The 22,962-nt window shown below is 31.7% G+C and overlaps 1 protein-coding gene across 3 annotated transcripts in view; it reads right to left on the bottom strand.

The window, feature by feature from the left end:
* Nucleotides 1-22,962, bottom strand: part of Pgant2 (polypeptide N-acetylgalactosaminyltransferase 2) — a 354,922-nt gene that overhangs the window by 247,633 nt on the left and 84,327 nt on the right. For 2 of the 3 annotated variants that reach the window (XM_072526601.1, XM_072526600.1), the window contains exon 2: nucleotides 15,869-15,904. The exons of the other annotated variant lie outside the window; for it this stretch is intronic. In XM_072526601.1, coding sequence (XP_072382702.1) covers nucleotides 15,869-15,904 — 36 coding nt within the window. The remainder of the gene's footprint in view (nucleotides 1-15,868; nucleotides 15,905-22,962) is intronic. 3 annotated transcript variants of the gene reach the window in all.

Genomic DNA, 22,962 nt, shown 5'->3' on the forward strand with positions numbered 1-22,962 from the left:
GCGGCCCTGTGTCTGAGCCTGAGAGATGACAACCTAAGACGAGTATGATATCTCATTTCAGAAAACTAAAACAATAGTAGTCAGCAAAGAACCAACCAGATGTAAAATAGAAATTGATGGCATCAGTATTGAACAAGTAATGGAAATAAAATACCTGGGAATTACACTGTCTAGCTATGGAGACCTGGACACAGAAGTGAGAGGTCAAGTAAAAAAAGCAAATAGACTGGCAGGATGCCTTAATAACACTATATGGCGAAACAGACACATTAAAACTGAGATGAAGTCAAGAATAAAGCCAGTGTAAGACCAATAATGACATATGCCTCAGAAACAAGACCCGACATAGCCATAACGCAAAGGCTACTGGAAACGGCAGAGATAAGAGTACTGAAAAGAATTACAGGAAATACGATGAGAGATCGAAAGAGAAGTGAAGACATTGAAAGAAAATGTTACGTACAGTGTATAAATGAATGGACACAAAATAGAAAAAAAAAATGAAAAACCACATAGGCAGAATAGAGGAGACCCGTTGCGTCAAAATAACAATAGATAAGTCACGAATCAGCAGAAGTATTGGACGACCGCGCAAAAGATTAAGTGTCAACCTTCCATAGAGTTATTAATCCGCCAATGAAAAAGTAGAATTGCTTATAAAGAGGAAGAGGAAGAAGAAGAAGAAGAATTCATTGTGGTTTGTTCTCATGTATAAAATATTCAAGAAACATCAGTATTACAATACGCTGTGTTGATACGAAACAGTAAACAGACTATGACGTTATACAGTACAATGAAGATAAAACAATAAATTATTTAAAAAAATTGGGAAGTGCATACTGTTAATTTCCGGTTTTTGTTTGCTAATTTTTTTAATGCTTTAATATATACCACTTCCTCTTTTTTAAACTTCGGTATTCTCATCTTCTTTTATGTAATCTTAAATCATTTATACATTGTATCTTTTCATTTTTTAAATGTGAAGGCAACTCCAAACTATCTCATAAAAAGAGTCTTTTAATTTAAATATCCAAGTATTCAAATGACCTTCAAACATCAAGAGATTTAATTTCAGATCGAGTATTATGGATAGCAACACTAGAATTTTACTTTTACTTTTTACCCTGGTAACATTAAGTTGAATTAGTAAGCCATAACCATAACAGTTTTATTGCATCCGAGATGAAAGGTCGTTATATTATAAGAAGCATTGATGGTCTATTACAAAATAAATAAATGTAATTTTAAAAGGTTAGAAATCGTTAGGTGCATATTAAACAATTGATTAAACCAAATATATGGTGTATTTGGTAATGTTATAAATAACTGTAACAATTTTGGTTAAAAACTGTGATTGGAATAGAGTAATAAACTAGATAATAAAAAAATATTCATTTTAAATATAAAATGCGGTGAAAATTATTGTTCTAAATTTATAATTAACTAGTAAGTTCTTGGTCAGAACATGTTTATAAATACCTACAAGGGTACAATCTCTCTAGAAATTAAATGTGTGGTGTGATAATATTGAGCATTAGGCTAGGGAAATTGGCAAAAGTACCACTTGTGACACTGAACCGGTCAGGCAGACGACAGTTGTTTTGAGTTGTATGCACCTCTATAACAAGAACCTATATATGTTTCCTGTAGTCCATTTTTTGGACTTATTTAGTTATTAACAAATTACGGTCAAAAAAAAAACGGTAAATTTTCACCGTTTTCTTTTATCAGCAAAAAATAGAATCATTTGAAACAAATTTAAGAGTAATAAACTTATTTCATATAAAAAGCTTTAACCCTCGGTTAGTGTTCTGGGTTATACCATACCCCAGGTACTCCTTTTATTTCTATAAAATCGAAAGTAAATGAAATAGCGCCTTATAGCGCCTAGTAGCTGTAGTTTATACATGTTTTCTCACGATGACCTTGTTACCAGCTATACATACAATTTCAGTTTGAATTAGGAGTTGGTCAAAGACGGTTGGGTGTGTGATACCCAGGTACACTACTGTTGTAACTTTTAGTTGTTTTGTGTTCTAGAAGTAAATGGTCAAAGTTGGTCAAAGACGGTTGGGGTGTGTGATACCCAGGTACACTACTGTTGTAACTTTTAGTTGTTTTGTGTTCTAGAAGTAAATTTACACGATATTTTTTCGAGATGTAGTATGATTTTTATTTTTCTTTCAGCGATACTGAATTTTAGAATAATTATGTCTTACGAACAAGAGCAGGAAAGGTTAAAACGTTTATGGGCGGTATGGCACTATTTCTGACGATGATAAATCGTTCATTGATAGTGAATCTGAGGAAAAACAAACCACATTAGAAAGTCAAGAGGCAATCATATTGAAAAAAAAAGGCTCAAAAAGAGACAGCACACAAAAGGGAGGATTCTGAAGAAGTGGCGGCTGAAGAAGAAAGTAAATTTTCAAGTGGTTCAGAAAGTGGTAGTGAGAATAATGGTAAGAGATACTTTTTAGATAAAGACAAATCAAAGTGGTTCAAGCTTCCAAAAAACAAACAAGTAAGAACAAGGTCGAACAATCTAATTACATATTTACCTGGTGTAAAAGGAATAGCACGAGAAAAGCAGAGTGTTCTTGATTGTTGGTTGTTATTCTTTACAGAAAAAATGTTAGATAACATTGTTGACTATACAAATGTAAAATTAGCGACGAAAGCCCCAGGGTACGATGCACGACATCAATATTTAGTTAAAGAGACTGACAAAATAGAAATCAAAGCTGTTATAGGCCTGCTCTACTTGACGGGACTTTACAAGTCAAACCGACAAAATATTTCAGATCTTTGAAATACTGATGGAAGCGGTATTGATCTCATTCGAACAACAATGTCACAATAAAGATATTCCATTTTGATGCAATGATTGCGATTCGACAATGTGCAAAATAGAGTAGAACGAAAACAGATCGACAAATTGGCAGCAATTAGAGGTATATTTGATCAACTCGTTGTCAACTGTAAGACACACTATATACCAAGTCAACATCTTACAATAGACCAAAAACTGGAATCGTTTAGGGGACGTGTGTCATTTCTTCAATACATACCGAATAAGCCAGCGGAGTAAGGCTTAATAGTATATTACTTTATGAGGCGGAGAAGCATGACTTTTCTTGACGCGCCCGATATTACGCGCCGAACGAAGTGAGGCGCGTAATAGAGGGCAAGTCAAGAAAAGTCGATTCTTTGCCGAATAAAGTATACTATTTTTTCTTCAAACGTAGCAATTTTCAACCATAAATAGTACAATTCATACGCAATTTTTACTCGAAATTAACTGTGACAACTATCAAAGTCGTCTAGATGTTAGAAATTAAAATAATTATTATTATTATTAAAGACAGCTTATTGTTGTTGCAACCGCAAGCGCAAATTTAGTGCGAAAATGGAAAACCTAAACGAAATTGAGTCCGCGGCTAATAATGCAGTAGCACGTTTGGGGCCCTCCAAGTCCGGAATAAAGTATCGGTTAGCGTACAAGCACTTCCAAGAGTGATGCGATACAAGAGGAGTACGGCAAGTTACCGAAGACGTTTTACTGGCATATTTTAATATAATGGAAAATGAAAATAAATGGAAATCTTCTACAATGTGGTCACGATACTCTATGGTAAAATCCGAGTTAGTTATTAGAAAAAATGTGGATATAAGCAAATTTTTAAAGTTACGTGCCTTTCTGAAAAAAACAAGCGAAGGATATACTGCAAAGAAGTCTAAAGTTTTCACTAAAGACAAGTTTGATAAATTTTTGTTTGAAGCGCCAGATAAGTTGTATTTAGGATTAAAGGTAAAAAAAAATTTATTGCAAAGCATGTAGTATACTCTACTAAATTATAAAAATATTTCAGATTGTTTTGTTACCGGCGCCTGTCGATGCGACGAAATAGTAAAAATGAAGACTGTGGACGTTGAGGATAAAGAAAATGTAATAATTATCAAAATCCCAGATAGTAAAACACGGCAAATTAGATCTTTTACGATAATTGGTCAAAACTACATTAAACTGTAAAAAAAGTATGCATCACTGCGGCCTGCAAATTTTACAGAAAACCGATTTTTTATCAAGTACCAAAATGGAAAATGTTACCGAAGCGTCATGGGAATACATTCGATCAGCGCAGTAGCCCAAAAAGTAGCTAGTTATTTAAATTTAAACGATGCAAGCGCATACACGGGTCACTCTTTACGACGAACTTCAGCAACACTTTTAATTGATGGAGGCGGAAATCTAGAATGCCTCAAACGACATGGGGGCTGGAAATCAAGCACGGTTGCCGAAGGATATATAGAGGATGCAATAAGAAATAAGAACGATAATGCTCAAAAAATTTTAAACCCTCATGATTCGCCAACATCGGGAATGATTGCTGAAAGTTGTTCTCGACCATCAGTATCATCAACAATTATTACCAATGCGTATCAAGAGTCGGGAACATTTTTGCACGGTTTCAATTTTGAAAATGCCTCATGAACTAATTGTACTTTTAATATTACTATAAATAAAAATGTTTAATTGTTGTTAATGACATTTGTATTGTTGCTTTGTGACATGTTTCATATTGTTGCCATGACAACATTTTTCCCTCCGCCGTAAAGAAATGGGAAAAAAAACTGCTGCCAGCGGAGACATCAAACTTTGACAGGATCAAGTTAGATAAGTAATGTCATCATTATTTGACGTTTGAAAAAAAAAGTATTTGCACTAGTGCATGACAAAAAGTTACTACTGTCTAAACATGGAAGATTACGTCGGCACACAGGCAGAAGGACCTTTCCGATAAAGTAACAATCCGTAAAATATAGTTGAACGTTAGATTGGGCCAGTATCTGGTACTAAACGTATTATTACTTTCGATAACTGGTTTACCAGTTATCCGCTCATGATCAATCTACTTTAGACTCATCATATTACTAAACGCTAAAGGTTAAACTCTGGTCACACCAAATCTAAAGTATGAGTCGATAATTCGGTAACGTCTTATAAACAAGCGTTTTTATATGGACTTTCTACGGGGTTAAAAAATCGTGCAGGTAAATGTTTATGTGCTTTTTCACTTAAAGTAAAATTTAAAATAATAAAATTTTCAGGAAAAGAAAAAAGATTCATAATCTGTCACATTGGCAGTGAAGATGGGTTTGTTCCAGAAGGGCTGTGGGTGTTTAAATAAAAAAAGTAGGGAATACCATGAAGAGATGGACGGGAAATCTTTCGAAAATTGGTTCAAAAATATACTGCCCCGATTAGAAGACAACTCCATCATCGTATTGGACAACGCGTCTTATCATTCCAGAAAATTGGAAAAAATTCCAACTACTGCTTCTAGAAAAGCTGACATCCAAGCGTGGCTGAAATAAAAAAATATAGGGTTTGAGCATTCCATGTCACAGGTGCAACTGCTGGCTATCGTTAAGGAACATAAGGGACAATATAATAAATATATCATTGATGAGAAGGCAAAAAGCCAAAACCAAGTAGTGTTAAGGCTGCCCTCATACCATTGTGAGCTCAATCCGACTGAGCTCATTTAGGCAGAAGTAAAAAATTATGTAGCAGCCAAAAACACTACTTTTAAATTTGCAGATATGAAAAATATTTTTATGATGCAATAAATAATATTAGTCCAACTACGTGACAGAAATGTGTGCAACACGCTCAACAAAAAGTTGAGTCCAAAATGTGGAAGTTGGACAATATAATAGAGAAACATATCGAACCCATAATAATAAATCCAGAAGAAGACAGCAGCACATGTAGCTCCTCAGACTCTGAGTAATTTAAATGGTATGTTTTTATGATTTGATAAACTTTGCTAGTTTATTCAAAATGTTTACTTTGTTATATACCTCTCAGTTAATGAATATTTTATTTTAACAAATTTTTCTTCAATTGAACCTTAAATTTTGCTCACAATGATTAAATTTCAAGAAATTCTTACACTAATAATTTCAAAAGTAAATATTTTTAAAAATCATATGATACACCTCAGTACGACCCTCTTTCGCTTTCACGTGCATTTGTTTACAGTTGGGAATTTGTAAAATGAATGTAGTTTATATCTCTGGTTCTTATTTGGAGGGCTTTTTGTAGAAAGGAACCAACCCCAAAATCGTATTCTTGAGTAAATTGATATTAAAGTTCTGATCGTAATAGAAAATTCAGTTCAGATCAAAAAATGTTAAAACTTAAAACATACATAGGTTTTAAAAATGTAAATGCAACATAATTATTAACAAATTAAAAAAATATTTAATAATATGAAAATTAATACTATTACGTGGGTTGGTTCTTTTATGCAAAATAAAATTTATCAGACTCTGTTTAAAGATGCCTTATTGCCTACAGAGAACAAAACATTATTAATAATAATTAAATTTCTGACAATTCCATTTCAAAATCTGCTGCAACACTGAAGCCATCTACATCGTCTATAATGTCTGTGCCGGAAATATTTAAATAAAAATGTTTGCAATCATTCGGAATTAAATGCATCACGGATTTTATGTCTACTAGTTTTGAGTTTGATATTTGGTTTCCATTGAGCCACATAGGCAGTACTAGATCTTTAAATATTGCTGGTCGGCCTATTTGTTTTTTCCTATTATCTATTTCAGCATAATTATTGTCTCTCTGAAAGTTTGTTCTAAAAAAAATGGAAAATGGTTTTTCTTTATCAAGAAATATCTCACGGGTCCGCAACCAGCTAATTTTCTTATTTTCCACATCGACTTTTCTATTTATTATTTATTTTTCCAACTCGACAGTTCCAAAAAATTCAGTAGATGGCACTCGCGTAACTTTAAATTTGTTTTTTGTCCGACACGTTTCCATAATTTTTATATAATCATCTGGCAGGTAAAGTCGTTGTTAATGTTTTAGTCCATATTCCACGTCTGAAAAATCAGAATAATTTGGTAGGAAACTGTGGCCTGATACAAGGAAACGCATGCGAATTCTTTTTAAGGAAGAATGTGACTGCAACACAGCTTTAAGAATTATTGTCAGTTTAATGTTGCGGTTTTGACCGTCACAAGAATCCGACCATAAGATTAATTCAGTAACATTGTTATACATTTTCTTTAATATGCTTTATTAAGCATGAACCAATTTCTTGGGCTCCGCGTCCTGCCTCGTTTTCCAACCAGACGTAAAAATGACCTTTGTTGGTGGAACCAGAGTGAATGCCTAAATTATACAACCAAATTTGCCTCTTATGAAATAGAATCCCCGTTGCTAACCGTGGTAATGGTACTGTTTTTTCTAAATCAAATGTTAAACACTCTATTGTTTCATTATCTTTAGCCAGTTTAATATCATTCTTCATCTGGTTGCATCTATTACAGGTATCCTTTTTTAATGTTTTAAATTTTAAATTAAATTTGGTTAAAAAATACGTCTGTATGTTTGAAAACTAACTGGATTTTCATTTGCTTTTTTATATTCCTTGTACATCAAAGACAAAGTCGTTTCTGGGGGAAAAAATAACTCAGTTTTAGAACATTGGGATCTGCAGTAATGACTTTTGTATTTTGGTACATTGTTTATTTGGTCGATAACTACTTGTTGTCTTCGTTCATCTATCGTATTTTCCCTCCTTGTGCTTGTCCCTTTTTGTCTTTTAAACTGTTTGATCGTAGTTTCAAGAGTGCTGAATTAACCCTGTTTGTCGAAATTTTGATAAAAGTGTCACGGCAGACTACGACCCCATCTAGTTCGTAAATCCTGAAATATGTTTTTTGTCTTTATCCTAGTCTGTAAGTCCTTGTTTTGTCTTTTTACCACGGCACCTATATACGTTGTTTGGGAGTCATTGTTGGATTGACGTCTTTCGTGCTCTCAACAATGCCGTAGTACATTTCTTTGAGCAGAAGCACTGAAATTATATATATATATATATATATATATATATATATATATATATATATATATATATATATATATATATATACATAATTCTGTGTTAGAATACAATTTTTTATGTTCCTTTCCCAATTGTGTTCTGAATTTCACCTATGCGGTTATTTCTGTGGCAATTTATATTTAATAATGCTTTTCGACAATGCTTTTATTATATTATCCAGTAATGTAATAAATAAAATATTTAATGGGAAATCCTATTATTTTATAGATAAACGTCAAAAACAAATGTAAGTTTTGTTAAAATCAATTGAATTTTAAGCTCATATAAATAAAACATATAAAATAAGCCGCTTGTCGAAAGTTAAGGTTATTCCTGGTATTTAAATAAAATATTTACTATATACAAATCAATTATTTATAAATGCTTTTTTATTTACAAGTTTAATAATATAAGTATATTGTTGTAACAATAATTTGAAAAGGCACATTGTTTGATCTGTCTCTGAATTTAGGCCGGAGTTAATAGGTAAACATTCTAGTGTAACGCAAAATGTAATCTCCGGTTAATTAATTCGAGAAAGAATCCGAAGGTTTAAAACTTTAAGGGTAAGAGTTACAACCCAGCCTATAATCGTCCTATTACCTCATCAACTAAATAGTTTAGGGAAATAGGATCTTTCTCGTGACACTGACTCCTCCAGAAAAAGGACAGTTGTTTTGAGTATTATGCACCTCTATAACAAGAGCCTATGTTTCCTGCGGTCGATTTTTTGGACTTAATAATTATTAATAAACTAAGGTCAAAAAACGGTAAATTTTCGCTTTTTTCGTCTATCAGCAAAAAGTGAAGCATTTAAAACAAATTTGATAGTAATGTAACGTAACTTGTCTGGATTGGAAGTGGGGTATGGAAAGAGAAGAAGAAAATCCAGGTGCAAGTTAGTTCACCTTGCAAACAGGTGCTCAGGTGTTATAAAGGACACAACGGTGAGCTTTGGGACGTGAGTCAATAAATTTGGGATAGGGGTATAATAAAAAAATTTGGGAAGAAATTGAAATGTACCTATGAAAATAAGGATATTTGGTACTAAAAAAGGAGAAAACAAAGGGCGCCACCTAGTTCTTTCGCGAGGGACGAGGAAAACTCGATTCTTGACCTATGAGAAGATTTGCTTAAGGAGGATAAAAAAAAACTAAACTTCTAAAAAAAAAACAATATGCATATTTATATTATAAAAGAAAACAAACACGCCCACCATAATATCTCTATATTTCTTTCAGATTTACCTTCTTATTAGTTACCAGAAGTAAGGAAGATTATAGGAGATCATTACACAAATAATGGCTACAAATTAACAATTTTTATTTCTCAAAAGTTCAACCGGATAAACATATTATGGAATGCTAACAAATTAGTCAAGTAAACATAAATAAAATAAAACAGATAGCAAAAAGACAAAAATACAAATTTAGATAAATCAGGTATTAAGTAAATAGTCCTACAATTTGTTGAAATACCTTTATAACTGGGTAAAACTCAAACTCAAATGGGAAAATGAATTCAAATAGTAAAATTTAGGAAAAATACTTAGGCACTACCTCAGTTATAGTATATTATCTTAATATCATAGGCATTATATCTTCCTATCTATAAAAAATTTACGTATTAATTACCTGAACAAAAGGGCACATCAATTCCCTTTGATCATCAGAGCACTGACATGCAAATTGTTAGGCTGTATTTACAAACAAAAGATTATTTAGGGACACCAGAAAAACTTAGGAGTGCACATCCTATAGAAATATTTTGCACAGCACTGCACTAGATATGTAGGCAATAAACGTTAACATGTGTACTTCTTCAGTTGACCAGAAAGAAGTCATTTAGCCATCTTATATCGAACATTCGGACAAGTTTTAAAATTAATTTCATTTTACATAAAACTGCTGTAGACGTCACTAACTAATTTTCAACTGAATTAAAACTTATCACTTTATTTTATCTTGGTTTAACTGTTGTACTTTATTCGTAGTACTGCACTGCATTATCGATTTTCTCATCTTTCTCACGGGCTACGTGCCCAATTGCGACAAAGAGTAAAAAACAGCCAAAGCCTGAACGGGGTTCCACGTAGTCTCACGGCTGCCAATCTCTAAGTCCTCCCAAGACAAAATTCCTTCTCCCCACATACAGTATACATTTTCTTCACCAGATAAGTAAAAAGATTCTTATTTATTTACTGCCTAATTTGTTTATTATAAACAGACTCAAAAATGTTTAGATTATCAATCTTATGAACGAAAAAGGATTAAGAATATTTTTCGGTTTTTTATGATATACGGAGTAAAACGAAAATACTACAGTAAGAAACTTATAAAAGAAGGTTTATACACATTATATGGTTAATTTAATAACTTATTTTAAGTTAATAGCTTCTTCCCCCCTCGCTCCCACGAGTTTTAAAGCCGGTCGATTTTGGGGACCACATTTTTAAGCTTTGGGGACAATTCCGTTGAAAGGCAATCTTTTTCGAATTTGGCCTATTAAAACTTTAAATTAAAGTATTTTCTTTCAAATGACGCTAATGATATCTCTTAATTGTTATAAACAAAGCTATGGTGAATTAAAAGAAAGGACTTACTTCGTCCCAAATTGTCCTACGATAACTTTTTCTCTTGTTAAATTTGAGAAAAAAGCAAGCTTTACCAATATAAATTTTTTTTTTTTTGCAGACAACGGTTAAAAAGTTATTTTAATTGTTTATAAGCAAAAAATCGACATGTTTTTGGAAAATGATCTTTTAATATTTAAAATTATATTTCTTTATTTTCATGATTATATTAATATACTAAATATTTTTCTTTCATAAGCTACCCGTAGAATTACCATAACTTTATATTTTTCTGACTTGATTGTTACAAAAAAATTAAATTTGTAATAACACAAACAATAAAATAATTTTTTAAACTATTTTACCGATCGCTTTGAAATTTTGATCATATTTTAAGCACCATAAGTCCCAATATTCCATGTAATATAAAGATTTATCATTTATTTTAAAAGAAAGTTATTAATGATTATAAAAAACCGAACTTTCTGACCTATTTTGCAACTTTCTAAGCAACAAATAAGGGCAGAAACAGTTAAAAATGCAAATTAGAAGGTTTTTAGATGACCTACAAAGTCTTAATGTCAGATTTGTTTCAAATGCTTCACTTTAGACGAAAACAGTAAAAATTGACTGTTTTTTGACCTTAACTAATTAAGTCCAAATAATCGACTGCAGGAAACATATTATAGGTTCTTGTTTTAGTGGTACATACTACTCAAAACAAATATTGTCCCGAGCTATTTTGTTGTAGCATTTGTTGTGCATGATCCATATTTTTAAGCGCCAATTTATCTATGATCCGGGATAGGTTGTAATTTCATAGATCCAATTTATTTTTTGTTGAACAAGATATTGTAAGTATTGAAGACTTGCTTTCCAATTGATATCAAATTCTGATTTGGATCGAATTATTTTTAGTTTACATATAGCATATGAAAGAGAAAATTCATATGAGAAACAAAGAAATATATTTAAATAAATTTACTATTCTTTTAAAACAAAACAGTATACATACTTTAGATAACTTCAATACAAATAATAACATATTAGCGACAGTTGTCAATCTATCAAATCGACATTTAAATGCAACGGAGAGTTTAATACTGTCAAAGGGTCTAAACTTTGCTGTTACTCATCCATCTATTCCAAAGTTCGCCATAATTATATATATATATATATATATATATATATACACTTCTTTTTTCTTATTCTTATATATATATATATATATATATATATATATATATATATATATACAGTATTACGTAAACTTAAATTGGAAAAGTCTATTAAAATTAAACAAAACATAAGCAAAGAGGAACCAAAGGTTATAAGAACTTTAAAAAATGACGACTCCATAATTATCCTACCGGCAGACAAGGATAATGCAACTGTGATAATGGATAAAATTCAAACAAACCTTATACAAAATTAACAAAGGATCCAAAAAAGCCTTTGGAAAACAGAATATATAGAACTTTATTCAGGTTTAAAGATTACCTATTTAACAAATTATCAAAGAATATTAATTACACCTCATTACAGGAAGACCCCTCATTTTTATGGAGTACCGAAAGCTCATAAAACGAATATACCACTTGGACCTATTTGTAGTACTATGAATTCTCCTTGTAGTGAACGTCATAATTTTTATAAAAATAACACATTTATAAAAAATATACATTTTTTAAATAAATTATCAAATATTGAATTTAATTCAAATAATATTTTAGTAAGTTTTCTTAGTAAATTCTATAAAAAAAATTAATTTTGGGCTAGCAATGGGCTCTACTTTTTCTACATTATTAGCCGATATATTTATGGAAGAATTTGAAACAAATATTATTTCTAAACAAAATAAAACCCACAGTATGGTGAAGATATATAGATGATGTATTCTCAATATGCCTCATGGATCAGAGTTGTTGGACACATTCCTGAATGATATAAACGATAAAGAAGAGACTATAACATTTACCATGGAAAGGGAATACAATAACCCAGCACCTTTCCTGGATGTTTTAATCTCTAAGAAAGATATTGGATATGAAACTTAGGTGTATAGAAAACCATCACACATCAACAGATATTTAAATTACAACTCAAATCACAATATGAATTAATATTAAAACGGGAATCATTAAATCTTTATATGATAGAGCCACAATTACTTGTTCTAACAAGAATTCGTTCTTAGAGGAAAAACATTTGTTAACATCTGATTTATTAAAAAATGATTATCATTTATCGTGTATAAGTAAGGAATTTTTAACAATCGACTAAATAGAAAAAAATAACTTAGAACGAGATCCTACAGTATACTCAAGGAATAATACTAGGAAAATACATACCATACATAAATTATCACTTCATTAGAAATGACAGGATTATTAGGAAAACTTACAAAGATAGGAAATAAATTCAACATTTCAACAACATTCAAAATAACAAGCACATTGAGATCTATTTTATCTAAAACTAAACCTAACAATGAACATGAAAGAACAAAGAATTGTATTTATAAAATACCTTGTGAATGCAATTAGTTTTATTTAGGTGAAACATCAAGGGTATTAAATGTTAAAATAAGTGAACATTAATCTTAAATTAAAAATTGAGCATTTGATAGATCTCAAATGTGTAAACACGCATGGGAAAATAAACATATGGTTTAATGGAATGATTCAATTATAGTACTAAAGGAAACAGATGGTAAAAAGAGAAAAATCAAAGAAGTGGCTCTAATAATACTAAATGAGACCAATTGTGTCGCAAATTCATCGGTACGATGCAATATGATCTGGTTACCCATATTAAAATATTAAAAGAGGAAGTTATTAAAAAGAAAATACCACTATTAGTAAGTCAGTAACATATCGAGGATGCATCACAAATATATAAAATCAGAATTTGGTGTTTATTGAGAGTAAACTAAATGTAAGACCAAATACTTACCATGTCGGGATAGTATTATGAGGTTTTTTTCCTGGTTTTTCCTTATGATTTACTATGGAATCACTAACAGAAGAATTTTAATGTTTGTATTTTGAGAACGATTTCCGAAGTGGAAATTGAAAAGCCAATAAACTTATTTTTACCTTCAAGTGTGGCTTATTCCCATCAAAACAAATGTCTTTTGCTGAAGGGGACTGTGTCACAAACAGGGTGCTTTTTTTGCTTATTACTCTGAACTCAAAAGAGATCTATTTAATACCAACAAAATCATAAACAGGAGCGTTTTCAATGTGATAATAACTGCGATTCACTAGCCACTTCACAATGAAGACTTTCTGACGTTAATTTGAGGTTAAGATATCTTTTAAGAACTAGTGCACGTGTACATGTTTGGAGCAATACGTTAGATTCTAAGAATTGTCGACCAAGATCAAGAAAATTTATCCATTTCGATTGTTACAGTGCTGGTGGAATTAATGTTAATATATAGGCATTTATTGATTTTGAAAAAAATTTAACCAAAAGATCGATAGCGAAAATCAAGATTCTCTTTTCTTTTTGTTTCAATACTTTTAGAAATATAAATAATTTTTGATGAGCAGTGTATTTTAGCTACTAGCTACATATTAAATGCAAATATTAATTCGAAGTGTGCTTAATACCATTTAACGAAGATATATTAATATAAGAAAATGTTAACTTTTTTATATACCACCATTATCATAAGAACAACATTTATTTCGAATTTTAATACAATACTTAATTCGTGATGACATAAATGAAGAGTGATGATAGTTAATCATAATAATAATATTAAATTATTTGCCTTGAACGCATAAACCAATTCTTTAAGAGAATCATTGGCACAGTTTAGAATTACTTAATGGCGAGTATTTCACAATTTTCGTGGTTAGTAACTGGTCTATGGTATGTATGGAATATTAATACGGTTGCAAGATGAACTCCCTCGGATTCTTCAGATTGTAATTGAATGTGTGTTTCATAATTAAGATTAACACAGTCTCACAGCTTGGAAACATACATTCCTTTCATGTTCAGCGGAGATACTTAGTACTTTACTCTCAGTAAAAGTATGTGGTATGTACAATTTAGCATCAATACATTCAGCTAATATGTCTGAACATATTTAACACAAAATTCAGGTTTAAAAAAAATTGGAAAAGACTAAAATTGTTCTGTAAACTTTTATTATCAGTTTCGTATAAACTTCTTCATTTGAACTGTGGATGTATCGCAGAATCCTGAGAATATCATGGACCGAGAGAGTCACAAATGTCGAGGTCTTGAGAAGAATGAATAAAGAAAAGGAAGTCATATTTACGATCAAAAAACGAAAACTGCAATACTTGGGACACATTACAAGAGGCGAAAGATATGAACTGCTTCGAATAATTATGCAAGGGAAAATAGCAGGAAAAAGGTCCATAGGAAGAAGACGAAACTCCTGGCTAAAGAATCTACGGGAATGGTATAGCTGTAGCAGCAACGAATTGTTTCGGTCAGCAGTTTCGAAAATACGTATAGCCCTGATGATCGCCAACCTTCGGAACGAAGATGGCACTTGAAGAAGAAGATAAACTTCTGCAAAAAACTTACAACACAACAACGATGATAGAGGTTCCTCTTATCGCACCCTTTTACCTAACTTTTAACTTTTTTTTTCGTTGCCAATATTAGCTGGACTCTGTTTCTTGAAATGTAAATTATGCCATTCTTACTAATTTTGATAGATAGGTTCCAATTTTCTTTAGTAAATGCTTATTTAAAGTTGGGATTAGCTTGTGAGTGGTTTACCAATTGCATTCACGCCCACTCATGTTTAAATTAATTTCATTCACGTGAGGTCCTAAATTGAGTTCCGCTCACGAACACGTGATCCGTATTCAGGCGTTAGTCTCGAGCAACGTCAAAATTAAGGTGGTACAGTAGGCCGTACAGTAGACTAGCACGAGCTAAGTACCTTTATAAAGATTGTACTTTACTGGTGACAGGATGATGACCAGAAAATTGTAGTGGTCGAAACCGTTCGTCACTAACTAAATAGATAGATTGTGAGTAAGTCTGTCATTTATTTCGACTTCCCAGTTTTAAATATTATTAGATAGTAAATTTAATTATCATATAAACTAAATATTGAAATTTGAAACACTAGTTTTAAGTCAGTAAATAGGAGTACTGCGGGTTTCCCATATTTATAGCTTTTAGCTCGAATTTCTGACAGCTGGAAAATTTGGCCAGCTGTGTTAAGCCCTACTAAAAATTATTGGCTAGCATTCTTTGGTTAGGTTATGCATCACTGTTGTGAGATAACTGTTGTTGCAAAGTGAAAAGTGTCTCAATATCCATGAAACTATACTTAATTTTGTTTTACCAAATCTAGTAAGTGATTGAAGTTTACCTTTGGATGTGATGTCGTGTTATGGTGCAGCCATACCTGAAACAAAACAATTTTATTAAACAATGTACCTATCATTTTTTCTATCTTATTATACTCCTTTAACTCTTTATCAATACCAACAATAGTGAATGCTATGGAGAACAACTGTAAACCAAGATATGTCGAATACTTTTATGTCAGGCACAATTACTAAAATGAAGATGAGAATAATTTGAACTATTTTTAATTAAAACTTAAAAATTACTCATGTTAACAACTATACAGAAGGTGCGTGGAGCAATAAAAAAAAAAATAGGTTCAGCAATCTGTCCAAAAGACAGAAAATGCCACTTTGTTTAAAAGTATTATTTGAATTTTATTTGAAAGCTTGAAAGCCCTTTTATATGAAAAAATTTTTCAAGTATTTAAAAGTTTTGTTGGCTCGGTGTAATTTGGAAAATTATTAACTTTTTTTTTTTAATTTAGATTGCATTTGATGCTGAAATTTTGTGTAGGTTTTTTTATATTAAAAATATTTTCTGAAAAAAACATTGATTTTTGAACCTTTTTTAGTGATTTTTGCTAATTTTTCAATAATAATAATTATTTTTTCTATTTGCAATCAATTTTATCTTGCAGGAAATTAAATTGCAAAATTTTTCTGGAATGCATAGCTGCGACAGAATATAAATAGCAACAAAAAGGAGAAAAAAATTGAATTGTTCTAATTTTTTCAGAAATTGTGTAATAAAAAATTTAGCCCACCTTTTTAAAGTATCCGAATAGTGAAATTATCATTTCTAATAATATTTCCAAGCGACTAAAGCAACAAAATAGGATCATATACGTTTTCTCGACCCAAAACAGATACCCTCTGTTTGTATAATATGTATAATATTTATGTATGTATTTATGTATGTATAATATTTATTTAGTGATTCATAGTGTCGTTTTGGTGAATTCTGAGTGAGCAAAATACATAGAACAAAAAAAATAAACGAATTTATTTACATTTTTAAGAAAATTTAAGAATATACATGAATTGTATTCTTCTTCTTAGAGTGCCGTCTCCCTACGGAGGTTGGCAATTATAATGGCTATTTTTATTTTTAAACTTGCTGCTCTAAACAAATCAATCGATCTGCATTGATACCCAACAGATCTTCTTCCTTGAATCTTTCCCTGTATTATGAGTCTCAAACTTTCATATTTTGGTCCCCTCATCACGTGGTCTAGGTATTCCAGTTTTCTGATTTGTATAGCGGTGATTATTTCTGTTTCTTTACCAACCCTCTCCAGTACTTCTTTATTTGTAATTCTATCAGTCGCATGATATTTTTAATACTCTGCGGTATAACCAGAGTTCGAAAGCCTCAATTCTTTTTAAATTGCATTTTTTAATGTCCAAGTCTCAGATCCATATAATAATATTGAAAATATATAACAGCGAATGGTATGTAATCTGATCTCCAAATTTAGATTTTTGCACGTTAGGAGTGGTTTCATTCATATAAATGCTGATCTGGCAATCTCTATTCGCCTGTTTATTTCTGCAGTATGATCATTGGTTTCATTGATCAAAGTTCCCAAGAACTGATATTTTTCTACTTGTTCTATCACGTTACCATTGATTGTCAATAAGTGATGTATATTTTGTGGTCTTTTTGTAATTAGCATGTACTTCGCTTTTTTAGCGTTTATAGTAATTCCCATCGAAGCACTATTCATACTTAAGCTTTCGATAAGATGTTGTAGATCTTCTATACTCGTTGCTATGATCACAGTGTCGTCTGCATATCGTAAGTTGTTAATTAATTTTAGGTTAACGGTAACTCACGCTTTCATCTATCGTAATTTTCTGTCTCTCTAAAGGATTTAATTCTTGTATTTTCTGCATTTCACCTCTCTCATCTTGGAAAAGTTCTCTAACGTACTCCTCCCATCGTCTTAATTTCTCTGGTAAATCTATTGGTAGTACTCCTTTTTTATCTTTTATATGTCCTTGCTGTCTATTTCGACCCATTTCAGTCACTTCTGTTATTTCTTTGTGCATATTTCTCATATCATATTTTGTTTCTAGTTCTTCTATCTCTTTACATTGTTTCATCAAATAGATTTCCTTATCTGTTTTAATTTTTCCTTAATTATTCGTTGTATTTCTTTATACTTCTGTATATCTTTTCCTTTATATTTCGTTCTTTCTTCCATCTGTAACAGTATTCCTTCTGTCATCCACTGTTTTTTAGCCTCTGACCTATGTTGTATCAAACTTTCTTGAGCTGGTTTCAGTAATGTGTTTTTTATATTATACCACTTTTTATATACATCCATAATTTGTTTGTTGTCAGTTAGTGTTTTTTGCATATTAACATTCACATTATTTTTTAATTCGTTTTTTATTTCTTCGTTTTTTAGCATTCTTACATTAATTTTAGGCTGGTGTTTTTTGAGTTTAATTCTTTTTAATTTTATTTTTACGTCAGCAACTAACGGATTGTGATAACATCTGCTCCTTATCTGCATGAATTCTATACAATCACATAAAAGAACTTAAAAAAAAAAACAAACAGGACGTAACGAAAACCAAAGGAAAAAATTGTTGATAGACTCGATTCGCGATTCCCAGTCCGAACTGTCTAGTGAATTTAGTAATTATTTTTTTGCGAAGTTAGTTACTTTTTGACAGACTAAAAGTGGCTGGAAATGAATATACAACCAATCACACGTACTCATAGCCAATATAAATAGTAAACAAACTAAAGGCCGTATGATACTATGCATTTTCTTATATCGTTTCTGATATGACAAAAAATGGATAGTGTCATACAAGCGTATAGTTCTTATATCAGAAACGATACAAGAAGTTGTGTCCGCTACAATTTCTTGTACAAGACATGCGCCAATTTGTGCGCAAAAACCATTGGCAAAAACGTAAAACTTCTGTCATAATGGCGACTGGAGGAGAATTTTGATATACAATTAGGCCAAGCAGACATCAGAGAAAAGTGCCCACCAACAATACCAAGATTAGAACAGCAGTAGCCAAATTGAAAAAAAATAAATCACAGGGATTGGATCAAATAGCATCGGAACTACTAAAAGTAGGAGGAGATGTATTACTAAAACAATACATAACCGCTTTAAAAATTCGTGATGAGTTTAAAGATTATTTTATATCTCCAAATAAGAGAGTAGAATTTCAAGAGCATGCCATTCAAACATATAATTGGTAAAAAAAAACAAATTATTACAACCAAATTATTTATTATTTCTGTCTTCCATTACAGCCTGTTGAATATCTTCAAAAATTGTGGTTTCCAATTTAGTTTTAATATTGAGACATTGTATTTCTTTCATTTTTGAACCACAGTATTTTTAAAAATAATCAGTAGCATCTGGCTTGGAGTCCCCAGGTACTGCAGTTCTATTTTTATGTGTCAAAATTTCGACCAATCATGTGCCGAATCACATACAATTTCCGGTAAAAGAACTTGCATAGTGTCATACAGAGCACAAATGTACGTGCAAGAAACGACACAAGAAAACAAATAACTTTCTATATCAGAAACGATATAAGAAATGATACAAGAAAATGCATAGTGTCATACGGCCTTAAATAGTAAATAAAATAGAACTTTGCGAATTACCGATAATCAATATTTATTTATCTGCACCATATAATAAATAGTTATGTTAAATTATAACAACTAAAATGTAGTTTTTAAATATATACTACCCAAAATTTGATGGGTTTAGTATACACTTCCACTATTTAGAATAATTCTTCTTTTTTTAAAGAAAGAAGTCTTTGCAATAGTAGGATACTTGAGCTATTAATACTGAGAAGTAGGAATTGTTGTGTTGTAGGTTTCCGACAATGAATCTGTCAAAATATGCCTGAGCTAAGCAAATGGAGTATATTTATAGCAAATTTTCGAAATGAAATGCACATATCTCTATACAAAGACTTTGTCGGATCATCAAAAATGTCTAATTGACCTCCGAAGAGTTAAGGGAACATTTCTAATAATGTTAAAAAATTTATAATTTTGTCAATTAGTTCTTGGAGTGTATTTACATTTTCTTGGTAAACTATTCCTTTCAATCGACCACATATAAAATAGCCGACAGGGTTAAAATCAGGTGATCAAAATGGCCATGCATATGACCCCCACATCCTATCCACATTTTTGTATAAGATGTATAAAGATGTTGACGAAGGTTACAAGTTCATAGTACGTATCAACGGTGCACTAAAGAAATGGGAGCCTATTAGTTGTATGTATTACTCCTATGTTAGTTACTCCTAGTTTTTTCTATGGACAAAACGAACTAATTCTTTAAAACCGGACCTAATTTTTTTCTAGTTTGAATTAATCAGTTGATTAGGTAGTATATTTGGTTCCCTGATCCCAATCCCAACTGTTTAGTACAGTGTTTTTCAATCTGTGGGTCGCGACCCCTAGGAGGGTCGCGAAGCCTTATTTGTTATAATATATAACGTTTAATATATGCTTATCAAATTGTGGTGCTATTTTTAAAACGTTAATAATTAAATAATTTTCTAATTGCAGTTCATTTCTCTTTTTAGGTTTAATGTCTTTCTTTGAAGAAAATGTCAGTTCACACAAGTATGAATTGGCGCATTGCACTAATAATTTAAGAGCTTGAGAGCTCCAGAGCCCTTGCCAGCTCTGGATATTCGTGTTTTCTTTTCATCCAAAATACGTCGACACTTAATAAATAAAAGTTTAAGCATTCCACCAGCAGCTAAATATAGAAGACATTCTTTCATTTTTGTAATAACATCAGACAGATCTATCTATTTTTCCAAAATAGGGTTTAAAATCCATCTACTCCCAATGTCAGCTTCAGGGTGCAAGTCTGGACAGTATGTAAAAAGTTGCTCTTGTAAATTATGCAAGCTCTGTATCATGCAAGGAGCCCATACTGCAAAACTTTGGCCCGTTGCATTATCTTCGACAATCTTCTGAAAACATGGAAAAGACTCAAATATTTTACTGTGCAGAGAGGTTGGTCGCAGACACGTTTTGCTTGAAATGCTTTTAGCTTGTTTTTAGCTGCTAAAATATCTTCTTCTCTTCCTTAAAGGTTCTTGTTTAAATTATTAAGGTGACTAAAACATCTGTCAAAAATGCTAATTTCAGGAGTCAAATAGGGTCACAAAAACTATAAGCATATACATATTTTACATCTTGTATGAACATTAACAATTGAGCTCTCAATTCCGGAACTCTTGTCACTACCTTTCCTTTAAATAGCCATCTGACCTCTATGTGAGAAAGGAGATTTTGATAAAGCAAGCCCATATCTTCACAAACGATTCTGAATAGCCGTGTTTGCAAAGCTTTACCTTTGATAGAATTCATAATTTTTAATACCTTCTTGAGCAAGTCATCTAAATCAGAACGTACTACCTTAGCAGCTAGAGCCTGTTGATAAAGAAAACAGTGTGTCCAGGATACGTTTGACATTATCGATTTTAATTTTGCAATGAGTCGCTATTTTTACAGTCATAGTTTAGGCGCCATCGCTACAATTAGCGATACATTTTTTCCAATTAATATTGTAGTCGCAAGTTCTTTCTTAAACATATCGTACAAACATTGGCTAAAGTAGTATTTGCAGAAAGTGCTTTGGAAAATAAGATTTCCTCCATGCTACTGTCATTTGCTTCAAAGCGCACAAATACTACAAACTGTGCACAGCCGGAAATATCTGTAGATTCGTCAAACTGCAAAGCAAAATGTTGACTGCTCTTAATTTTTCGACTACTTGTTCTTGTTCTTGAATATCCTTGGCCATATCGTTTATTCTGCGTGAAATAGTATTGTCAGAAAGTGGTATGTTTTTTAATTTGTTTGCCTACTGCTTACTGGCCATAATTTCAACCATATCAAGTGCTTCTGGCAAAATAAGATTTTTCGCAATTGTATGTGGGTTCCCTGCTTTAGCAACTCGATATGCGACTTTGTAGCTAGCTAATAATGTTGAGTTATTAACACTGGGTGCCTAAAAATAAATTAAACAATATAAAAGTGAGTAGTCTCTCACTAAATAGTGAACAGTCAATAAAAATTAAGGACGCGGAATCTTTGCACACCGAAATTAAGTATGATCAAAAGTTGTATTTAAACAACAAAGAAATAAACATCATAAAACATCAACAGTAAAAATAGGAACAATTGGAATAGAGTCACTTTAAGCTTATCGCCTTTGATAACGTTCAGAATGAGAAACTGTTGGAAATCTTGCAAAATATCAAGATCAAATAATATCAAGATTATACTGGAGTCAAACGACAAGAATAAAACTCGAATGCTCAAAATATATGCTGACGATACGGCTATATTAGCCAACAATTTGGGAGACCTCTAGAGACTCTTCAATAAAGTTTACATATCAACATCAACAGAACCAAAATGATTATTTTAAAAAAAGTTAACGATAATTGCGAACAATTAGTCTCTAATGTACTGGGCGTTAAGTTAGTTTCCCGGTACAAATATCTTGAAGCTATCTTCAACGAAAAAAAAACAAGATTCTGGAGAAATTCGTTCACGTATTGAATAGGTACGAGCTGTATTCGTCAAAATAAAAAACTTTTAACGATACCTTCTACCTCTATGATTCTAAGAAGCAGAATGGTTAGACGTTATGTTTTTTCTTTGAAATGTGGGTGTACAGACGAATTCTCAGAGTGTCCTGGATGGATAGAGTCACAAATCAGGCAGTGCTAGAAAGACTCAATATTGAACCTGAAATTGTATTTAATATGAGACGTGACCAAGAGTTCCTTGGTCACGTCTCTAGAGGCACAAGATAAGAATTCCGTCAACTTAGAATGCAAGGAAAAATAACTGGAGGAAAATGCGTGAAGCGTAGAAGAATTTCTTGGCTCCATAACCTTTGTGAAGAATTCGGAATGACATTGGTCAAAATTATTTCGCGCAGCAGTTTCAAAAGTGCAAATGGCCATGTTAATCAGCAACCTACACAGGAGACGCTGAACGCAAGAAGCAGAAGAAGCTTATCGCTTAAATGCATTGAATTTATCTCTATCATAGTTTTATACGCAACTATCTCGAGTTTTT

The sequence above is a fragment of the Diabrotica undecimpunctata genome, chromosome 3, assembly GCF_040954645.1.
Source record: "Diabrotica undecimpunctata isolate CICGRU chromosome 3, icDiaUnde3, whole genome shotgun sequence".
In the NCBI taxonomy this organism is placed as follows: Eukaryota; Metazoa; Arthropoda; class Insecta; order Coleoptera; family Chrysomelidae; genus Diabrotica; species Diabrotica undecimpunctata.